Source organism: Amblyraja radiata, chromosome 1, assembly GCF_010909765.2.
Source record: "Amblyraja radiata isolate CabotCenter1 chromosome 1, sAmbRad1.1.pri, whole genome shotgun sequence".
Classification (NCBI taxonomy): Eukaryota; Metazoa; Chordata; class Chondrichthyes; order Rajiformes; family Rajidae; genus Amblyraja; species Amblyraja radiata.
The window spans coordinates 66,879,261-66,901,294 of NC_045956.1; the positions used below are offsets into that span (position 1 = coordinate 66,879,261).

General features: G+C 42.0%; 1 protein-coding gene across 3 annotated transcripts in view; it reads left to right on the forward strand.

Annotated features, from left to right (window-relative positions):
• The window catches only part of synpo2 (synaptopodin 2), a 109,632-nt gene that overhangs the window by 48,734 nt on the left and 38,864 nt on the right, over window positions 1–22,034 (forward strand). For all 3 annotated transcript variants that reach the window (XM_033023541.1, XM_033023526.1, XM_033023533.1), the window contains exons 2-3: window positions 18,439–18,590; window positions 20,568–21,388. In XM_033023541.1, coding sequence (XP_032879432.1) covers window positions 18,439–18,590; window positions 20,568–21,388 — 973 coding nt within the window. The remainder of the gene's footprint in view (window positions 1–18,438; window positions 18,591–20,567; window positions 21,389–22,034) is intronic.

The window sequence follows — 22,034 nt, forward strand, 5'->3', positions numbered from 1 at the left end:
TATCTTGGTTAGGATAGAAGAGTTGGGCTGAAGGGTCTGTTTCCGTGCTGTGTGAATCTCCAACGTTTTTTGTTGAGTACCTTGGTACATAGCCTTGCCGTTTGTTACTGAAAAAACCCAACACAACACAGAAAGATATATGCTCTGAAATAATACAGGGAAATGTGCCACTATAAGTGTATCTCAATTTATGCAATTTCTGGTCAAAAGTAAAAGAATGTGCAATGAATCAGTGTTTCTTCCAAAAAGCTGCAGAAAATTGGTTTTAAGTTGGCTACTTGTTGAATAGTTAACAGTGGGCAAAATATAATTGATTTTGGATAATCCTGCAATCTTTTCAGTTAACCTGGAGTTTTCACTGACTTCATTATCTGAATAAGACATGCAAAAGCCTTGTATATGGTTGAATAGGCTCTAACCATATTTGGGCTTCTTGAACTTCCCTTGCAAATAAAACAGATTGGATCACATTACAAAAAGCTACATTAGCTCTTAAATCAATAACAGCATCAAATCAACAAAGAAGAAAAACATTCAGGTCAACATTCCCTGTAGTGAGAATCTCAATCTGCTGAATTACATCAACTTTTGTCTGCATTCAAAATATCTTTCCCTTTATGGTGTTGGAAGGGCAAGGGCATAACACCAAAGCAAGGCCAATTGGACATCTCGGACGTTGGTGAAAAATTTCTTCAACCAATGAAATGTGAGAATAAAACAGTGGCAGGACTGAGAAAAGGGATGAATTAAAGGGACTGAAGTCTAAGGCAATCCAATTAGGCAGAAAAGGAACAAAATAAACATTGAATACGATAAAATAGACTGAGACAAAAAAAGGATCCAGAAAAATAGAAACAACAGGCATCTTAAAATGAAAAATTTGAGCTACTTCAAAGTCACCACAAATTGGTAGCTGAAGAAATGAGACTTCAGTCATTCACTTTCCGGCCCCAGGCAGTTGCTTCACATTCAGTTATAATTATATGTTGTTAAAGCACACATTCACTATTAGTTCCTTGTTACATTTCTTTGATGTTTAATGGCAATTCATCCATAAATGCAACAACATTGTAAAATTGAGGAAGAGATTAAAGGTAAGATGTAATTTCCATGACAGCAACTAATTTGCAGCAATAATAGATCAGCACGGAAGGAAACCATTCTGTCCATCATGTCTGCACCAGCTCTTGTATGGAAGAGCAACCAAGTTAAACTTCATTCCTTACATTTTCCCCAATGCCCTGTAATTCCTTCCTTTCAGGTATTTAGCAGGATTCCATTTGAATCCGACAATTGAATCCACCTCTGTCCTGACTCGTGCTCTATCCAAATATTTCTCCTCTGGTCATATTTGGCACTTTTCCTAAACATATTTATTCTTTGTCTGCTGGTTCATATCCCTTCTGCCAATGGAAAGAGTTTTCCCCTATATTTAGATTCTTCATAATTTTAAATATTTCCATTGGATCACCTTGTAACTTTGTTTGTTCCATGAGGAACAACTCCAGATTCTCCAACCTTTCCATATTACGAAAAGCCTTATTCCTGGAACCTTTTTAGTAAATATATTTTGCACCCTCTCCAAAACCTAACATTATTTCAAATATGTGGTGGTGTTGATGTGAGACAGGACATGGACAGTAGAGATTTTGGATGATCTGATGAATTGCAAAATTGAACAGCGTGATACAGAAGTGTCCACTCATTGCTTCAAACGAGAATAGAAAAACTGACCTACTTAAGAATCACTATTTATTGGCTAAATCAAAATTGATCTGCATATTTGCATCTTAATGTATTAACATCGGCTAAGTATTGGCCTTTCACCTGTCAGATCTAAATCCACATTTTTTGCACAATGGTTTAAGATATCACGATGTCAAGATTGTCCAGCAATTAACGTAGGAATTCAACCATACTTTTTCTGCTGCGCACTAATACTAGCACAAATGCATTCTTGTAATTGTTTATATTGTATCATCATTGAATGAAGATAACTTGTAACCTTTAAAGGTTTGCTCGATATAAAAACTGAAAGATTTTAAATTAATGTATTTTTGTTTAAATTTTGGTAAGCTGTTTTATAATTCCATACTCGTATGTATGATGAAAGGTATCTTTGGAGTTTGACATGTTTGATAACTATAAGTTTTGACATATCTCTCAAACTGCCTTATGCCTTATAAAGATTTATAAAGATTTCAGTTATATATTCTGTAATATATACCTGAAAAATGATCAAGTTGCAGGATATTGAATTAAGGGAGTTCCCATGATGCAATTACTAAAAGGGGCTTAATTTGGTTTTGTGAGCCCCCTCTAGCTATGGCAGTGAATCAAACTCAAAACTGCTCTGACCATCTGAGGATAATCTTTTTCCTACATGGCTCAGGCTGGAGATTTCAGGTGCAGTTCATCTGATGTAAAATTGTGTAGAATATTAATCTTTGAAAACATGTAAATCTGAAAAATATGATTTGAAAGTGAGTTTGTGCTTTAAAAATCTGCTGGTAACATAAAAATATGCAAGATGTCAGTATTGTTCCTTTTTCAGACGAGTGTTTAAAATACAATCAAAGCACTGCATTTAGTAATGAAATTAAAGCATGCTGGATAAATAATGTGCTTCCCTCTCTATATTGCCCAATTAGGCCCAGATTTGCCATTTAATCACCCTCTCTGCCACAAATTAAAACTCTTGGAGAGTGTCCTTGAACAGACAAATTGATCCTTTAACCCACAACCTGCTCTCCATGAGCCCCATTCCTACTGAATAAAATAACAAGTAGTAAAGCTGCCCCTTGCTGATCTTACAGTCACATGAAGCCTGTTCACTAGTATGGGCCTGGGCCTGGGCCTACTCAATGTATTCCCACATTCACACTTCTAAGCCAACCCAAAGAGTTTCACCTTGCAGTGTGAACGTGGCAGAGCTCAAGACCAGTGATGGAAATGGGGGGGGGGGGGGGAGGGGGGGTACGCAGGGGGACGGCGTTCCCCTAGTTTTCAGTTTCCAGTTTCCATCCTGTGCGTGAATTCACAGCTTTATCCTGCGCTACTTAATCCAAGGGCGAGCGAATGAGCGGACAGAATGACAAACACACACACACACACATACACACATACACACACACACACACACACACACACACACACACACACACACACACACACACACACACACACACACACCGCTGGCGGGACTGTGACGGAATGCGAACTCCCAGTCAATATAGCGAACGTGGTTGTTTACAACATGGTATCTTGGTCCACGTGGCTTGAACTGGAGGGGGCCGTAGGTTTGAAACTTCTGGCGAGGTCTCAGCGAGGAGTAGTTGGGATCCGAATCCGTCCTTTGGATCTCTCTCGCTCTCTCACTCCCTCTCTCTCACCCTCTCGCCTTGGCATTCCCGGAATCATTTGGCGTTTGCCGGGACGGTTGCATCTGTGGTACCTTCCTGTTGGGGGGGGGTAAACCGTGGCCCGTGGCGGCTCTGGAGTTGAAGGTGGTGGGGGGGGGGGGGGGGCGGCTGGGGGAGCTCAGTGGGACGGGCGGCGGCTCTGGGGAGTGGGTGGCGTTTTGGGTCAAGACCCTTCTGCAGACAATCACAAGAACTCTCACCGACGAGAGTTCAGTTCAGTCTGAAGAAGGGTCTTCTCTCCAGAGTCGCTGCCTGTCCCGCTGAGTAACTTCAGCTTTATGTCTAACTTCAATTTCAAGAGTTAAATAAAAAACACAGAGTGCTGGAGGAACTCAGCGGGCTAGGCGACATCTGTGGAGGGAATGGATTAGGAGTTGTAGGAAGGAACTGCGGATCAAAGATACTAGAGTATCTGCAGTATATTTGCTGCAGATCAGGCATGATATTCTTCTGATTTAAATCGTAATTCCGATTTTATTTTCCTATTTTCAATTTTTTGTACCCGATTATTTAGCGGCCAATCAACCGCTGTCTCTTAGGGGGTTGCTTCCAATCACTGACCAGCTTCCCTTAAAATTTCCATCCAATCAACAAATCGGTCTCCTCCCGTTCAATCAGCCGCCGTCTCCAAGGGCATTGTGTCCAATCACATAATGCGCTGGTCACTCGGCAGTCAATCAGGCACAGTCTCCTAGGGGCCTTTTGATCAATCATCGACCTGCTTCCCTCACCGAAGCAGACGATGACGTAGAAGGAGGCCATTTGGCCCAAAGAGTCTGTGCTTGATCTCAGATCCCATCAATCCTATTTTCCCAGAGATTTCCATGTAACCTATATTCTTTCAATTGCTCAGCAGCTCCATTCTGAATCTCCTGCTATCTATCGGTGTGAAGAATAAAAGGCAGTAGCCAAATCATCTGTAAACCAGCCTTTCTTTGAGTTGTGGGAAGAAACTGGGACATGCAAACTCCACACAGACAGCACCACAGTCAGGATCGAATCTGTGCTGCAGGAGTTGCATTGCAACAGCTGCGCCACTGAACGGCCCTTACACAACCTCGTTCCACGGCCTTACACTAACCTGCTGTCCGTTGCTTCTGTAACATTTGTGTTATACAAGTGTCAGAAATATAAAGATGTACCTCTGATTAAATGTTCTATCTTTTGTTGCAATAATAGTTAATGTTGAAGGTTCCAGTGTCTCCACCTGCCTCCACGGAGAAGGCAACAAAAGAATATTGTCCAGGCACAACAAGTGCTTTCCCTTAGCTAGTAAAGTACATGTAGTTTTTGTCTCTTAGGGAAAGCTAAAGACATAGTTTAAAATGTCGACTGATGAAACTGAAAATTAGACACCTTTTCTGAATCAAAATACCAAAAGCTAGACCTGATTGTAATAACATGTGAATGTGTATTGAGAAAGAGAGCTCTGTGAATTAGTTGAGATCGTGCACAATTGAACACATTTTAATATCTAATTTTCTAGATTTCTAGGCAAGTTATCTGTCTAAATGATAAAGTTGGTGGGGAAGAGCTTACACTTTGTTTTTATGGCAGAAAAATCTTGAACAGGCAAAAATAAAGATATTATTATACCTCACTGATGATAAGAGGAGATAATTGCATCCTACCATTTAGTCCTCAAAATAAGATCCTGGAGAATGGGATGGATGCATGACACCCAATATGGTCAGCAACTGGGAGATCCAACAAGCCTTGGCGGGCCCAGCACAAGTTTCAGCAAAATGGTCACTGCTTCGACGCTTGGTCTTGCCGATATACGGGGAGGCCACATGGGGAACATCAGATGCAGAGATGAGGTTCGAGGAGGTGCCGTGAAAGGACTGTCTCACCTGGAAGGACTGCTGGGGTCCCTGGATGGAGGTGAGAGAGGAGGCATTGGGACAGGTGTTATATCTCCTACGGTTACCTGAGGTGGGAATGGTTTGGGTGGGAAGCGATGAGTGAACCAAGGGGTTGCGGAGGGAGCAGTCTCTGCGGATGACGGTAAGATGTGACTGGTGGTGGGATCCAGTTAGAGGTGACGTGAATGTTGGAGGATGTGTTGGATGCAGAGGCTGGTGGGGTGAAAGTTGACAAACCAGAGGGACTCTATTCTTGTTCCGTCTGGGAGGGAGACGGAAGAAGAGCAGAACAATAGGACACAAAGGAGACGCAGGTGATGGATCCATCTATGTTAGCTGGGGGGAAGCCACATTTACTAAAGAATTGTCCTAGAATGGAAAGTCTCAATGCAAACAGAATGTCTTTTTCAGAATGGTAAGTCTCAAGAGATCATTTTGTTAAACCGCTGGAGCTAAATAATTGTCATGGGCAGTGACAGTGATACTTTGAAAGGCAAACAAAGAAGATTGTTCCATTGCCAAACTATATACAATGTTTGACTCTTCCTGTCCAAATGCCATTAATCAGCTTGGATGCTATTTTTTCAAGCCAGTCTATAGCTGGTAAGGGCACTCCTCTCTCCCACCAGAGTATTTTGAACGCCATAAACTGTGAACGCTGATGTATAATTGTATTATTTTGTGAAAATCGGGATTTATTTTGCGGAACTGATCCATGATCTGCTTTTCTGTCTGAACTCTAAATCTGTTTTCCTTGCAAAACTACGAGCAATCACCATCTGGCGCAGAGCGTAACAATGAAAGCCACAAGTTATGTTAGCGGGGGAAGGAGAATTTTACAGCATGTTACAGCCAAAGACAATTGCATTCAGGAAAAAAACTCTCCCAAATTTGATCCATATGTTTTCATGGTGCAAAGAATGAACTGCAGAAATAGTACAAGCTGGCAATTCTTGTAATTAACTGCACTGAAATTACTTCACCCAAGAACCAGGCTTAGAGGCAGTTGCCTTTTCTAGAAGCGATCAGCACAAATGACACGAGTAATGTGTGCAGCTTCTTTACTGGTATTCTGTGCAGATTGCTGCCATGAATCTGTCCGCATTTGTTGATCTGGTCACTGACATTTGCATTGCTGTGTTTGGTATTCATAACGCAACCTCGATCCTGGTCTTCAGCTAACTCTCAGTTTCGACACATATGTTGATGCAGTATTTCAGATTCAGAAAGTGGGACGTCTAAGCAATTAATGGTTTTATGTCCCTCTTACAGCCTAATAAATAATAATAATAAATACTTTATTAATCCCCTTTTCAGGGGAAATTCAGATGTCCTCGCAACACACTAATAAAAATACAACATAACATTAAAGAAGAAATTTAACATAAAAACATCCCCCCACAATGGTTCCCACTGTGAGGGAAGGCACAAAGTCCAGTCCCCATCCCCTTGTCCACCCCATAGTCAGGCCTATTGAGGCCTCCGCAGTCGCCGCTACAGGGCCCGATGTTTCAGGCCCTTCTTCGCTGGGTGATGGTGCTCCGGCGTCGGGAGAATCCGCTCAGCAGCTTGGGATGCCTGGAACGGCCGCTTCCTTACCGGAGACCATGGCCTCCGAAGCCGACAGGCTGCGCTGGATGGAGCTCCACCACTGGCAATCTCAGTGAATGATCCCAGGCTCCCGATGTTAAAGTCAGCGCCGCCGCCCGTGGCTGGCTGCACCACATACTTGCAGCTCCGCGATGTTCAATCGGCGGTCTCAGCAGTCCGGAGCTCCAGCGCGGCGATCCGGGCAAGGCATCTCCCGCTCCACTCTGTGATAGCGCTCCAGCGCTGTGCGGCCGCCGAAGCCGTGGTTCTGGCCAGTCCCGTCAGGAAACGCCACTCCAGACCCCGATGGTAGGAAAGCTGCCTCTCCGACCAGGTAGGGACTAGGAAAAGCAGTTTCCCCCTCCCCCCCCCCCACCAAGCTTAAAGATTAACAGAGCTCCAGGAAATGGATGAAACCAAATCCTAATGTTTAGCATTTCTGGCGTGCTCAATTAGGATGTTTCCAACCCTGCCAATACTGAGTTCCAAATTGTATCTCTACATCCTGAAGGTCAATGGAATGAAGGGTGATATAAGGAATTGCCGATGCTGGTTTATGAAAAAAGACACAAAGTGTTGGGGTAACTCCGCGGGTCAGGCAGCATCTCTGGACAACATGAATAGGTGACGTTTTGGGTCAGGATCCTCCTTCTGACACGAAACATCACCTATACCTGTGCTACACTGTGGACAGCTTGATTGTAATCATGTATAGTCTTTTATGTGACTAGATAGAAAGCAACAAAAAGCTTTTCACTCTGTCTTGGTACATGTGACAATAGTAAAATAAACTAAACTGAAAGGTGCAGTAATGATATTCAGATCAGTGAATAACAACAAACTACACTGAGTATGTTGTCATTATGTTTGACCTTGGATTGCAAAGGTGGGAACAGGAGTGAAAGTTGGCTCAAAGTTTTAGAGATACATCATGGAAACTGGGCCTTAGGCCCACAGGGTCTACTTTGACCAGCGTTCACCCTGCACACTACCCACAGGGTCTACTTTGACCAGCGTTCACCCTGCACACTACCCACAGGGTCTACTTTGACCAGCGTTCACCCTGCACACTACCCACAGGGTCTACTTTGACCAGCGTTCACCCTGCACACTACCCACAGGGTCTACTTTGACCAGCGTTCACCCTGCACACTACCCACAGGGTCTACTTTGACCAGCGTTCACCCTGCACACTACCCACAGGGTCTACTTTGACCAGCGTTCACCCTGCACACTACTACTATGATATCCATTCCTTAGAAATGAGAGGCAATTTACAGAGGCTAGTTAACCTACAATCTGCATGTCTTTGGGATGTGGGAGGAATGTGGAACAGGGCCCCAGTGAGACCACATCTGGAGTATTGTGTGCAGTTTTGGTCTCCAAATTTGAGGAAGGACATTCTTCAGATTCAGATTCAGATTCAATTTTAATTGTCATTGTCAGTGTACAGTACAGAGACAACGAAATGCATTTAGCATCTCCCTGGAAGAGCGACATAGCAAATGATTTAAATAAATAATAATAAGTGATAATAAGTGTCCGGGGGGTGGGGGGGTGATTGGCAGTCACCGAGGTACGTTGTTGAGTAGAGTGACAGCCACCGGGAAGAAGCTGTTCCTGGACCTGCTGGTTCGGCAACGGAGAGACCTGTAGCGCCTCCCGGATGGTAGGAGGATAAACAGTCCATGGTTGGGGTGAGAGCAGTCCTTGGCGATGCTGAGCGCCCTCCGCAGATAACTTGCTATTGAGGGGGTGCAGCGTAGGTTGATATAATCGAGCGGCTGGGCTTGTACACTCTGGAGTTTAGAAGGATGAGAGGAGATCTTATTGAAACGTATAAGATTGTTTAGGGTTTGGACATGCTAGAGGCAGGAAACATGTTCCCGATGTTGGGGGAGTCCAGAACTAGGAGCCACAGTTTAAGAATAAGGGGTAAGCCATTTAGAACAGAGATGAGGAAATACTTTTCACACAGTTGTGAGTCAGTGAAATTCTCTGCCTCAGAGGGCAGTGGAGGCCAGTTCTCTGGATTCTTTCAAGAGAGAGTTAGATAGAGCTCTTAAAGATAGCGGAGTCAAGGGATATGGGTAGAAGGCAGGAACGGGAAACTGATTGTGGATGATCAGCCATGATCACATTGAATGCAGTGCTGGCTTGAAGTGCTGAATGGCCTACTCCTGCACCTGTTGTCTATTGTCAAAGGCCATAATCATCAGTTATTTTTTCCCCTCTTGGTCTCTCTTCAGTTTTTAATATACTTATTTCAATAAATTCTCTGCAATTAATAAGGTTTATCTTAATCAGAAATAATAGTGTTTTAAAATCACATTTTTTTTACAGGAAAGGCATGGATACAATTCATGGAATTTTCCTCAACTACCTAAGTTTTAAATATTTAAATTGGAAGTGGGAGAAGTATTCTTTTCACTTTCCATTTAGGAAATCAAAATTAATGGGAGTATGAGGATCAAATGTGTAGATGGTTTATGCATGCAACCTATAATGTAGCTACCTCAATACCACTAACCACGCCCAGTCATCTCAGTATAACTGTGATATAGAAACATAGAAACATAGAAATTAGGTGCAGGAGTAGGCCATTCGGCCCTTCGAGCCTGCACCGCTATTCAATATGATCATGGCTGATCATCCAACTCAGTATCCCGTACCTGCCTTCTCTCCATACCCTCTGATCTCCTTAGCCACAAGGGCCACATCTAACTCCCTCATAAATATAGCCAATGAATTGGCCTCGACTACCCTCTGTGGCAGAGAGTTCCAGAGATTCACCACTCTCTGTGTGAAAAAAGTTCTTGTCATCTCGGTTTTAAAGGATTTCCCCCTTATCCTTAAGCTGTGACCCCTTGTCCTGGACTTCCCCAACATCGGGAGCAATCTTCCTGCATCTAGCCTGTCCAACCCCTTAAGAATTTTGTAAGTTTCTATAAGATCCCCTCTCAATCTCCTAAATTCTAGAGAGTATAAACCAAGTCTATCCAGTCTTTCTTCATAAGACAGTCCTGACATCCCAGGAATCAGTCTGGTGAACCTTCTCTGCACTCCCTCAATGGCAATAATGTCCTTCCTCAGATTTGGAGACCAAAACTGTACGCAATACTCCAGGTGTGGTCTCACCAAGACCCTGTACAACTGCAGTAGAACCTCCCTGCTCCTATACTCAAATCCTTTTGCTATGAAAGCTAACATACCATTTGCTTTCTTCACTGCCTGCTGCACCTGCATGCCTACTTTCAATGACTGGTGTACCATGACACCCAGGTCTCGCTGCATCTCCCCTTTTCCTAGTCGGCCACCATTTAGATAATATTCTGCTTTCCTGTTTTTGCCACCAAAATGGATAACCTCACATTTATCCACATTATACTGCATCTGCCAAACATTTGCCCACTCACCCAGCCTATCCAAATCACCTTGCAGTCTCCTAGCATCCTCCTCACAGCTAACACTGCCCCCCAGCTTAGTGTCATCCGCAAACTTGGAGATATTGCCTTCAATTCCCTCATCCAGATCATTAATATATATTGTAAATAGCTGGGGTCCCAGCACTGAGCCTTGTGGTACCCCACTAGTCACTGCCTGCCATTGTGAAAAGGACCCGTTTACTCCTACTCTTTGCTTCCTGTTTGCCAGCCAGTTCTCTATCCACATCAATACTGAACCCCCAATGCCGTGTGCTTTAAGTTTGTATACTAATCTCTTAAGTGGGACCTTGTCGAAAGCCTTCTGGAAGTCCAGATACACCACATCCACTGGTTCTCCCCTATCCACAGCATCCTCGAAAAATTCTATAAGATTCGTCAGACATGATTTACCTTTTGTAAATCCATGCTGACTTTGTCCAATGATTTCACCACTTTCCAAATGTGCTGCTATCCCATCTTTAATAACTGACTCTAGCAGTTTCCCCACTACCGATGTTAGACTAACTGGTCTGTAATTCCCCGTTTTCTCTCTCCCTCCCTTCTTAAAAAGTGGGGTTATATCTTCCCCTTGCTCCTCCCTTGGTTCCAGTACGCCTGAAGACTAGATGCAGTCAGTACTGGGACATGTTTGACATGTGCCTTTATTAAAGACTCAGTAAAGTTACAGTGTGTCAGACTTAACTCCTGTGGTGTGGTGTGAATAAATATTTGGACTTATAAGGCAACTCCAAGTGATCTGCCCCTGGTGCATTTTGTTGTATGCATCCTGTTAATTACAGTCTGGTAATTAGGTAAGCAACTGCGACCTCTGCTGACAAGTCGTGGTATAAAGCATTAACAATATCCAAGGTTGGGTGTAATATTGAGATGCAAGAAACTGCAGATGCTGCATTCTTGAGTAAAACAAAAGTGTTGGAGTATCTCAGTGGGTCAATTGGCATCTATGGAGTGAATGGATAGGTGAAGTTTTGCGTTGAGACCGTTCACTTTTTCCCCCAATATACAAATTGCTATTTTATATCTCTTTGCTGAAAACAAGGATGGCACAACTGGTAGAGCTGCTGCCTAACCGCATCAGGGAACCGAGATCGATCCCGACTTCAGTTACTGTCTGTGCTGAGTTTGCACACTCTCCTGTGATTGAGTGGGTTTTCTCCAGGTGCTCTGGTTTCCTCCCATGTCGCAAAGGCATGCAGGTTTTGTAAGTTGATAGGTCCAGAGTGAATGAGAAAGTGAGATAACATAGAACTATTGTAAACAAGTAGGACAATGGTCGGCGGGGCCTTGGTGTGCCGAAGGGTGTCAAGGTTTCCATGCTGTATCTCTAAACCAAAGTAAAAGCCGTCACATATAACAAGGAACTATAGATGCTGGGTTACCAAGAAAAGACAAAATGCTGGAGTATCTCAGCGGGTCAGGCAGCATCCCTGGAGAACATGGATAGGTAATGTTTTTGGTTAGCACCCTTCTTCAGACTGATTGCAGGGGTGGAAGGAAAGAAAGCTAGAAGAGTGGAGGGGCAGGACACAGCATAGCAGATCATAGATGAGCACAGGCAAGGTGGGGGTTTGAACACTAGGTCAGTGATGAACACACACAAGGTGTGAGACAACGAGATTAGAGAGTTATGGTGCAGCTAGAGATTGTTGACGTGCACATTTTTTAGGAATATAGATGGAGAGGGAGCGGGAACGTAAGGGGAATGTAGACTGTGAATGGAAAGATTCTTAACAGCATTGAAACATAGAGGGATCTTGGAATCAAAGTCCAGAGATCCCTGAAAGTGGCAACACAAGTAAATAGAGTGGTAAGGAAGGTGGTGGTGTACAGCACTTGCCTTCTTTGCCAGGACTTTATCAGGACATTGTGTATAAGAGTCTGGAAGTCATGTTGCAGCTTAAAAGGACTCTGCTGAGACTGCATTTGGAATATAGTGTGCAGTTCTGTTTGAGGGGGTGCAGAAGAGGTTTCTCAGAATACTGTCTGGTTTAGTGTAATAGCTACAAGGAGAGGTTAAACAAACATATTATTTTCTTGGTGGCGTTTTGGAGGCTGCAGGGAGACCTTATAGAAGTTTTTGTTAATTATAAGAGGCAAGATAAGGTAGACAATCAGAATGTTTTTCTGAGGGTTGAAATGTAAAGTCTAGAGGCTTTAAGGTGAGAGGGTCAACATTTATAAGAGATGGTTTGGGGCAAGTTTTTTACAGAGAGAATGATGGGTGTCAGGAATATGCTGCCAGGGGTGGTAGTGGAGGCAGATACCATAGGGCCATTTAAAAAGCTTTTTGATAGGCAAATGGATATGCTGTAAATGGAAGAATATGGATTACGTGCAGGCAATGGAGATTAATTTAACTAGGCATCATATTCGGCACAGACCAAGAATGGCTTTTTCCTGTGCTCCATAATGTTCTACATTAAGGAAGGACAAGAAATTAGGGAACATCTGATCTGACGCCAGTGATGGATATAGTTACTAGAAAGAAATACTTTGACAGAACACATATAATACTGACGAATAAACTTGCAATTCCAAAATTGCTTTCAATGTGGAGATGACTGGAGATTTTCTTTACATATGAGGTGGAGGGATCTGAGGTGACAAATATACAACCATTTACAATTTACAGAGGCTGATTAACCAAAAAAGCTACATTTCTTTGGGATATGGGAGCACTCGGAGGAAACTCACACAATCACAGGGGGAACATGCAAACTCCACACAGATAGCACCTGCTGTCAGGATTGAATACTGGCCGCGGGCATTGTGAGAAGGAAGCTCTACCAGCTGTGCCACCCTGTGCATCCTGGATTCTTTCAGAACAAGGGCATTTTGCGAAGGTGCTTTTGAGAAGGCATTTATAGAAGTGGGATGATTATTTCAAGAGGAATTGGGACAAATAAGTAATCTGCTGGGAACTGATATTGATTTAGTGAGCTAAATCTTCATGTGTATGATGTGCACAGCCTAAAGTTGTAGGTCAACTTGTTCTAGGGGTGGGAGATTGCAACCTGCACATGGTCCGCCCTGTTTTGACAAATGCAATTAACCTGGCGTGCACAATCAAATTAAATCAAATAGAACAAGTTGCCTACAACTTTAGACTGTGCACGCCATACGCAAGAATAAGAACAACAACAACTTGTTCCATTTGATCAATTTGTTTGTGCACGTTGGGTTGATTGCATTTGTCGAAACAGGGTGGACCACTTGAAGGTTGCATTCTCCCACCCCAGTGAGCTAAGTGCCATCCTTTGTATCATGATAAGTATTCGTTGTGGGATAATAAAGGCTACGGAAAGATAAACGTAGCACTGGGGTTAATTTCCAGATGGAATTGTAGAATGTAATGTCATTTTAAGCATTGAACAAGCTTCTCTCTCTCCGTATTAGACTGGAGGGTTGTTGGTGTACCTGTCTCTTAACATTGTAACAGTTTCATAGCCAGAAGCAAGATGAGATAATTTAGCGGTTACATTGCTTAATTGAAGAACCTATCTCTGCTTTGCAATTTTGACATTGCAAATCAAGTTGCTCTGTCCATAGAACTGGCATTGTTGAATGCTGGGGAATGTTGCCCACCCCAAGAATCTGCCACAGCTGCTGTTCACAGTCAATGGTCATGACTTTAGGTGTAAATGGTTTAAAGCCGAGGAATTATAGCCAACCCTCAATCTTTCAATGAGTTATCCTGTGGGAAAAGATTTGTTTTTGTACACACTGAGTACACAGGATTAGTCACTACACAAGCAATAATAGCAAGAAGTTTGTTTTATTAGCCTTGCTAAGACAGCCAACTCAAATAAAAGGTAAAGCAAAAACAATATTTATCATGTAGGAACAAGCAATCAGAAATTGCTATGTAGTCGTGTACATTTTACATAGAGTTCATGTAGAATTCTGTGAACAAGAGAATAAAAAATTCCAGGTGCTGGTAAATAGTTACTGCAAGTGGATTGAAATGCAACATTTGAATTTATTTACCACTATAAATTAATGTTTAATTGTCATATACATGGGGACCAGAATAATGACATTCTTACTTGCTGTGCCTTTGCTGGTACACAATACAACTAGGGCGGCACGGTGGCGCAGCGGTAGAGTTGCTGCTTTATAAGGAATGCAGCGCTGGAGACCCAGGTTCGATCCCGACTACAGTTGCTGTCTGTACGGAGTTTGTACGTTCTCCCCATGACCTGCGTTGGTTTTCTCTGAGATCTTCGATTTCCTCCCACACTCCAAAGATGTACAGGTATGTAGGTAAATTGGCTTGGTAAATGTAAGAATTGTCCCTAGTGTGTAAGAGGCTAGTGTTAATGTGTGGGGATCGCTGGTCGGCGCGGACCCCGTGGGCAGAACGGCCTATATCTGCCCTGTATCTCTAAACTAAACTAAACAAATATACAAACAATAATACAATAGATTATCAGTTTACTAGGTAACCAGATTATAGCAGTGCAAACGGAAGTACATAGTATAACCTTATACAAAGTCCTTAATAGTTCAACGATTGTGATTAGAGTTGTGCCGTGTGGTTCAAGAGCCCGATGGTTAATGGGATGAAGCTGTCCTTGAACAAAGAGGAAATGGTTCTCAGGTTCAATACCTTCTTCCCCATGGTGGCAGCAGAAAAGAGTGCGGCCAGAGTGATGTGGTGAGTCTTTGATGATATTAGCTGCCTCTTTGGGAAAGTATTTCCTGTAAATCCCCTTGATGATGGGGAGGTTGATACCCATGAAGGACTGGGCAATGTCCACCACTTTCTGCAGCCGTTTTCATTCTTGGACCTTGATGACCGAAACTGGCCCTAATGCTTATGCTCTCCACTGTATACCTGCAGAAATTACAGTATCGATGAGTTGAGATCTAAATGTTTTTGCCATGGCTTACTTGAAGGACTGGTTTCTGATAACAGAACTGCTTTCATCTGGTATTAGAGCAAGAAGAAGTATGAAGACAGAACATGAATACAAAAAAATGAGATTTTTTTTCTCAAACCCTTGTGTCATCAATGAAGCACAGAAATGACCACATATTAAATCATGTGAATTAAAACAATTTGTGTAAAGAGAATAAACTGGGAGATTTATAACCAATAAACAAATGATTTTTACAGTAAAATAAATTGGATTGACTTACTGAATTGATGGATTGCACATGAGGATCTGAAGATTGCAACCTGGTGTGAAAATGATGAAGGAACAAATCGTGCAAATGGTTTAATGTCAATATTGAAAATCTTCATAAAGCTAAGCTGATTAGGAGAAGCCACCATTTCTTTGTGAAAGGCGCAATGTAGATTATACTAAAATAATAATTTTTTCTTTGTTAAGAATCACGGAATTAGTAAATGAAAGGGATGTGATGTTACGATTTAAAATGATAGAAATGTAATCCCATAACAATGTTTTTTCTCTGTTATATAATTGAAAATGGATTCTTTTTCTGCAGTGAAATACAGCTACCAACTTCCTGACAAGTTGGATAACAACTTCATGACATAGAAACATAGAAACATAGAAAATAGGTGCAGGATTAGGCCATTCGGTCCTTCGAGCCTGCACCGGCATTCGATATGATCATGGCTGATCATCCATCCATGAAAGACATTTACTCTCTCCACCAGTCACACTTTAAATGGTGTCTTTCTCTATGCAACATTCTTTCTGCAATATTCCAGTGGAAATTTGGACTGAGTTGACTATTGTTGGCTCATCCTGTAATTAACATTCCAGTAATACCACATTAGAATGGGAGTCCTGTTAGTGAAATCTTTCACTTGACTTCCAAAACTAAAGTCCTAGTTGGTTCCTCTCCCCCATTCCATTAACTTAATTATAGCACAAAATGATTCAAAGTCCTGAATATGCCTTTAGGTACTTCTCTCATCGAGTCTTTCAGACCATCTTGTCCATTCCGACCAAGATGCCCTAACTATACTAGTCCCATCTGCCTGTGTTTGGCCCATATCCCTCTAAATCTTTCCCATCCATTTACCTGACCAAAGTCTTTTAAATATTGTTATAGTACCTACCTCAACAACCTCCTCTAGCAGCTCATTCCACTCATTAATAAACCCAAACTTAAAACCTTAAACTGTTATATAATTTGTTTTGATTATATTAGAAAACAAGATTAAGCCATTGCAACCTATTATCTATGTGACAAATGAGATGGCTGCAATTTGTAGTGTGTTGTCAACTATAAAAGCAAAAATAGAACATAGAATATTCACCGTGGAAATGGAAGACTACAGGCAGAGTACTGCCAAAAAGAATGAGTTTATATATCTCCTTGGTCCTAGCTGAGATGAGTTGAAAGGCCTGTGTCAATGCTACATGACTCTTCATGTCTAATATGATTATGTTTAAGATCTGAGCATAAAGGATGAAAATGTCCTTACCACTGACCACTTTGTTGGAACGCTCCAAAATGAAAGAAAACTGGCTTGTTATTTAGTGGAGAGTTTTGCAGAAAATCTTCTTAAGGAATAAAGGTCTATCTATATTCAAGGTCTATCTCAGACACAGTTTCTTTCTTGATCTCTCAGTCTACATCTCATGGATCAGACTATCAACTGATGTCTACTGCAAATCTACCGACTCCCAGTTACACTTCCTCCCATCCTGCTTCTTGCAAAGATGCTATGCCCTACTCTCAATTCCTCCGTCTTTGCTGCATCTGCTCCCAAGATGAAGTTTTACATTCTAGGCCATCTGAGATGTCTTCTTTCTTGGCTTCTCCCCCTTCTGTCATAGATGGATCCTGCACCTGGATCTTCTCTGTGTGCCGTGGTTCTGTTCTCACTCCTCCTCCCCCTGATGGAACAAGGATAGAGCTTCCCTGGCCCTAACCTTTCACCCGACCAGCCTTCGCATTCAACACATCATTCTCCAACATTTCTGCCAACGCGATCCCACCACCGGTCTCAACTCTCCAACGTGATCCCACCAACAGTCACATCTTCCCAATCCCATCCTCCAGAAAGATAGCTCCCTCTGCAACTCTTTGGTGCTCTCATCCCTCCCACCCAAACCCCTCTCTCCCCTGAATCATCAGGATATGTTACAACCATTGCTATACTTCCTCCCTTGCCTCCATCTAGGGACCCCAGCAACCTTCCAGGTGAAACAGAGCTCAATGAGCACCCATCCTAACCTCATTTACAGCATCTGGTTTTCCTGATGTGGCCTTCTGTACATGGAAATTGGTGCAAGGGGACTTGGGAGTGCTGGTGCAGGATGCTCAAAATGTTAACTGGCATGTTAAATGTATAGTAAGGAAGGCAAATGCAGTGTTGGAGGACTAGAATATGAAAACAGGGATGTAATGCTGAGGCACAGGTCAGACCTCATTTGGAGTATTGTGAGCACTTTTGGGCCCCATATCTGGGGAGGGAAGTGCTGGCATTGGAGAGGTTCCAGAGGAGGTTTATGAGAATGATCCCTTGGATGACTGGGTTTACGAATGATGAACGTTTGATGGCATAGGGTCTGAAATCGCTGGACTTTAGAAGGATGAGGGGAGATCTCATTGAAACTTACCGAATAATGAAAGGCCTGGATAGAGTGGATGTGGAGAGGGTGTTTTCACTAGTGGGAGAGACTAGGACCAGAGGGCACAGCCTCAGAGTAAAAGGACATACTTTGTATTTGGATGTACCCAAGGAGGTGAGGAGGAATTTCTTTAGTCAGAGGGTGGTGATTACATGGAACTCATTACCACAGACGGCTGTGGGGGCCAAGTGATTGGGTATTTTTCAAGTGGAGATTGACAGATTCTTGATTGTTCATGTTGTCTAGAGATGCTGCCTGACCCACTGAATTACTCCAGCACTTTGTGTCCTTTAGTGTAAACCTGGCAGCAGTAAAGCCATACAGTTTGGTGTCATGCTATATAACATAGTGCCCTATAAGGTGGTAATCCTTAAATCTATCATTTAATACTAGCTATTAAAGGATTTATAATGTCAATGACAGCTTCAAAACTAATTAAAAATGACACCAAGTGTGAAGAGTTTTCTTTACTATTTTGAATTTAGTATTCAGCGCTTTGATTCTAAGAATGGTTTCCAACTAGATTTAGCTTTGTGTGCATCTGTCCTGTCTCCAGGTGCGGAAAAAAAGCAAAGCCTGCAATTCTGGATTGTGTGAAGGAGATGAACTCATTTCAATCAACAGTAAGTCTTGTTCAGAATTAACCCATTCAGAAGCCATGCAGCTGATCGATGGGGCCAGTGATACCCTGCAAATTCTCATTAAAAGGTAGATAGAGCTTCTTGTGTTAAAAACTATTGCTTCTTCATTTGTTGAAACATCTATGCTTCATATTTTGCAATAGCAGAACTAAACAGTAAAATGCAGGAAACAGCAAACAACAAGTTCTAATAATCTAATTGACCCAAGAACAAAGCAATAATTAGTGTATTCTGCAATTTTCATAAACTGTGCACTTTCCTTAAGTTGTTTCTCTACCTTGTGGCTTGGACTTAAGTAATGTTTGCTGTTTCCTGGATTTTAATGTCATTAAGGAGAGTAACTATGCTTTGCTCTGCAGTGTAATATTGCAAAGATTATTTATAGAGTGATAGAGTCACACAGCTCAGAAACAAATGCTTCAGCCCACCAAATGCATGCTGGTCACATGACACCCATTTACAGTAATATTCTCCCCTTATTGTGCGAACCTTTTTAAACAACAGGCAATAGACGGAGATACAGTCTACATTCCCACACAGAAGGATATGAACGTAACCTGTGGCAATCTGTGCATGGCTCTTTGCAAGATTATGTCAACTGCTTACTATGCATCTAGACCACTAGGTAGAGAACCAAGTTGACCCAAGAGATTCCAGCCTGTCACGGACAAGGAAGAAATGGAATCATTCAGCTTACCTGACTTAGATTACAGTCCCTGGCAGTCTTTCACAAAGTTGCAGTTACAGCAGTGGAATAATTTGTGGAGTAGATCATTATACCCTCTGAGCTAGTGAAGTCCATGTGACAGTTAGTGGGTCATAGCAAGAAGCACAAAATGAGGCTGAGAGAAAAGAAAGCACATAAACAAAAATGCAGACACCATTGTTGCACAAGGGCTGAAATGTGATGTTTGTAAAGATAAAATGTGTCAATATTGCGAGAGCTGTCACTGCTGCAGAAACATTAATTATATGAGTCATATGTGTCTCTTGTTTTGCCACTCCCAGAAAATTGCTGGTCATTAGCATATTGGGGGCTAATGTAGAAAGTTATTCCTATGCAAGTGGCATTTTGAAGAAAACAGTAAGCAATCAATCACACCATCAAAATGCCTGCAAAATGCCACCATTAAGTTATCCTGCGACTGATAAAGATTTGACCTTTTAATATTATATTTGCAATTCGATTGATTTGTTGATTGCTTTCATTTTCTTTAAAGTTTAATTAACTTCAGGCAGGCTGTTAAAAATGGCTGTAAATCTGAATGATGACTTCCAGAGCCTTTCATCATTCTGAATGTCTGACTCACTAGTGCTTCACGGCTGCAATTTTAGCCCCCTGGTTTCTATATCTTCAATGTATATTTAGGTAATCAGATTAGAAACCTGTTACTTGATAGTTTGCACATACAACTGCTGATTGGTGCTCTTACTTTCTGTGTCACTGGTCTAAATGCAATCCCTGACGATACTCTGCATGATACTCTCTGACCTAAAAGAACATTACATATCTTGACCATACATTCCTGCAATGAGGAAGGTTTCACCACTGATGCGTGTACCTAATTTTGAACTTCTCCGAATGAAGAAAGATTCTAAAACTTTAAAAGTTCAGGTTTTGGTTGTGATTTAACTACAGAGAATTTGAGAGTTCACTCATGATGGAAACAAAGCCCCAGCAGCTTGTGAATCAGTACATTTAAACAACATCACTGGTATCAGAAATTGTGCAGACATTTTATGTGATATCAGCGTACATTATCAAGGTGCTCTGGGCTGTCAAGACCACAATTCTATCTCCTCAGCTGTGCATTTTACAGACTACCTGATTTCCATTTCAGTTTAATTCAATTTGCAAATCCACCCCTTGGTTTGTTTTTGCGACACCTGTTCCATATATTGCATATAAGCCTTGCAACAGAAGGCAAAGTTATAATAAACACGAGACTACTATAAATAATAAGAATATTGGTGAAAGAATAAAGTGAATTACAAAGGTTTTTATGTATCTAATTGTTGTGCGGGTTTCTTGTAATCCCTTTAGATCCATCAGTGAGAAAGCTGATGAGCCACAGTATACAGTAAATGAAGAAACAAGAAGCAGAGAAACCGTAGAAACGACATTACAAATCACCGGAAGGAAAGCATCAGCCAAGCAGAACCTTCCTTTTGAGCTTTACATCTCTGAGTCTCAGGACGAGGCTTACTATGGAGAGACCGAAAGTGACACAGATGTTTCGGGGAAAAGAGAAGAGAAACAGAGCAGCTCAAGGTTGTTATTGAAAGAACGTGACAGCTCTGGAGAATTGCTATTGCAAGGTACCTGCCGTACGGAGCAGAGAAGAAACCAGCACTCAGGCATGGTGGAATTCCAAGTGTCTATTGCTCAAGGGATGGATGGTGGTCCAGAGACAGCTGCTGTCACTGTCACTGGTTTGGATAAAATCAATTCTGCAACCATGGACGAAAATGTGCTGCAAAAAGATAACAGGAATAATGAATTAGCTGCATCAGAGACAGATGAAAATGCAGCAGTCCAGATAGCCTCTGCTACCAAGCTACTCCAGAGCAAGATTGATAAAAAGGTCAAGCTGGTTGATAGTGAGGTTCAAATGGATTCCTATCAGTCCAGGATGGATCTGTTTCTGGATTCCTCTGACAGAGAATACAGTGGAAAGGAGGCCTCCACGTCTGAAGTTGGCAGTGGCTGTGCTGACTCTCAGGCTGAAGAGGGATGGTCAAAAACTGATAGCACGCCTCCTTTCCCTATTGGAATTTCATCAGAGGGAACAGAGCACGGGTCAGAAGGGACACACTCAGGAAAGGATTTGGCAAGAACCCACAAACACCGTGCAAGGCAAGCCAGTGAGTACAATTGTTCTGGTAAATTTATACAAGAAGGAGTTTTTGTGTTGTCAATTTTATTTCCCTAAGAAGATCCAATAAGGCAGTGTACTAATGTGTTACTTGTGGCATTAAATAGCAACAGATCCAATCTGCAGACTGATGATGCTTGCAGAACTGAGTTTGACAGACACAAGCAGTTGCAATCCAGGGAGTTATCTGATCCCTTGAAATAGCAAATCTTTACTCCAGTGAAAAGGGAACTCAGATTTTTTTCTGTCTTGTATTCAGGAGGATAACCTTCGATGCTGTAAGGATATTAAGATTTTTTTTACCCTAGTTTCATTTGGATTAGTTTTAATGGTTATTACGTGATAATTTCAATATTTCTTATGGAATATAAAAATAGACATACAAGCTTTAATTTATAATTCAAGGGTTCCTATCGATGTTAGGCATTACATATTAACAATAGTTCCATTTGTAAAAATTCTAGGACTCATTTGGTAAGTGCATGGGACAGGTAAACAAGGTAACTGATTTCAATTGTCAAGTAATTGCATTGCTCCTGTATTTGTTTGTTTAGGAATATGGAACACGTTCAAGTCATTCTGATTATGATTTTGTGTAATAGTTAGCTTTGTTCTATAGTTAACAGATCAGTGGT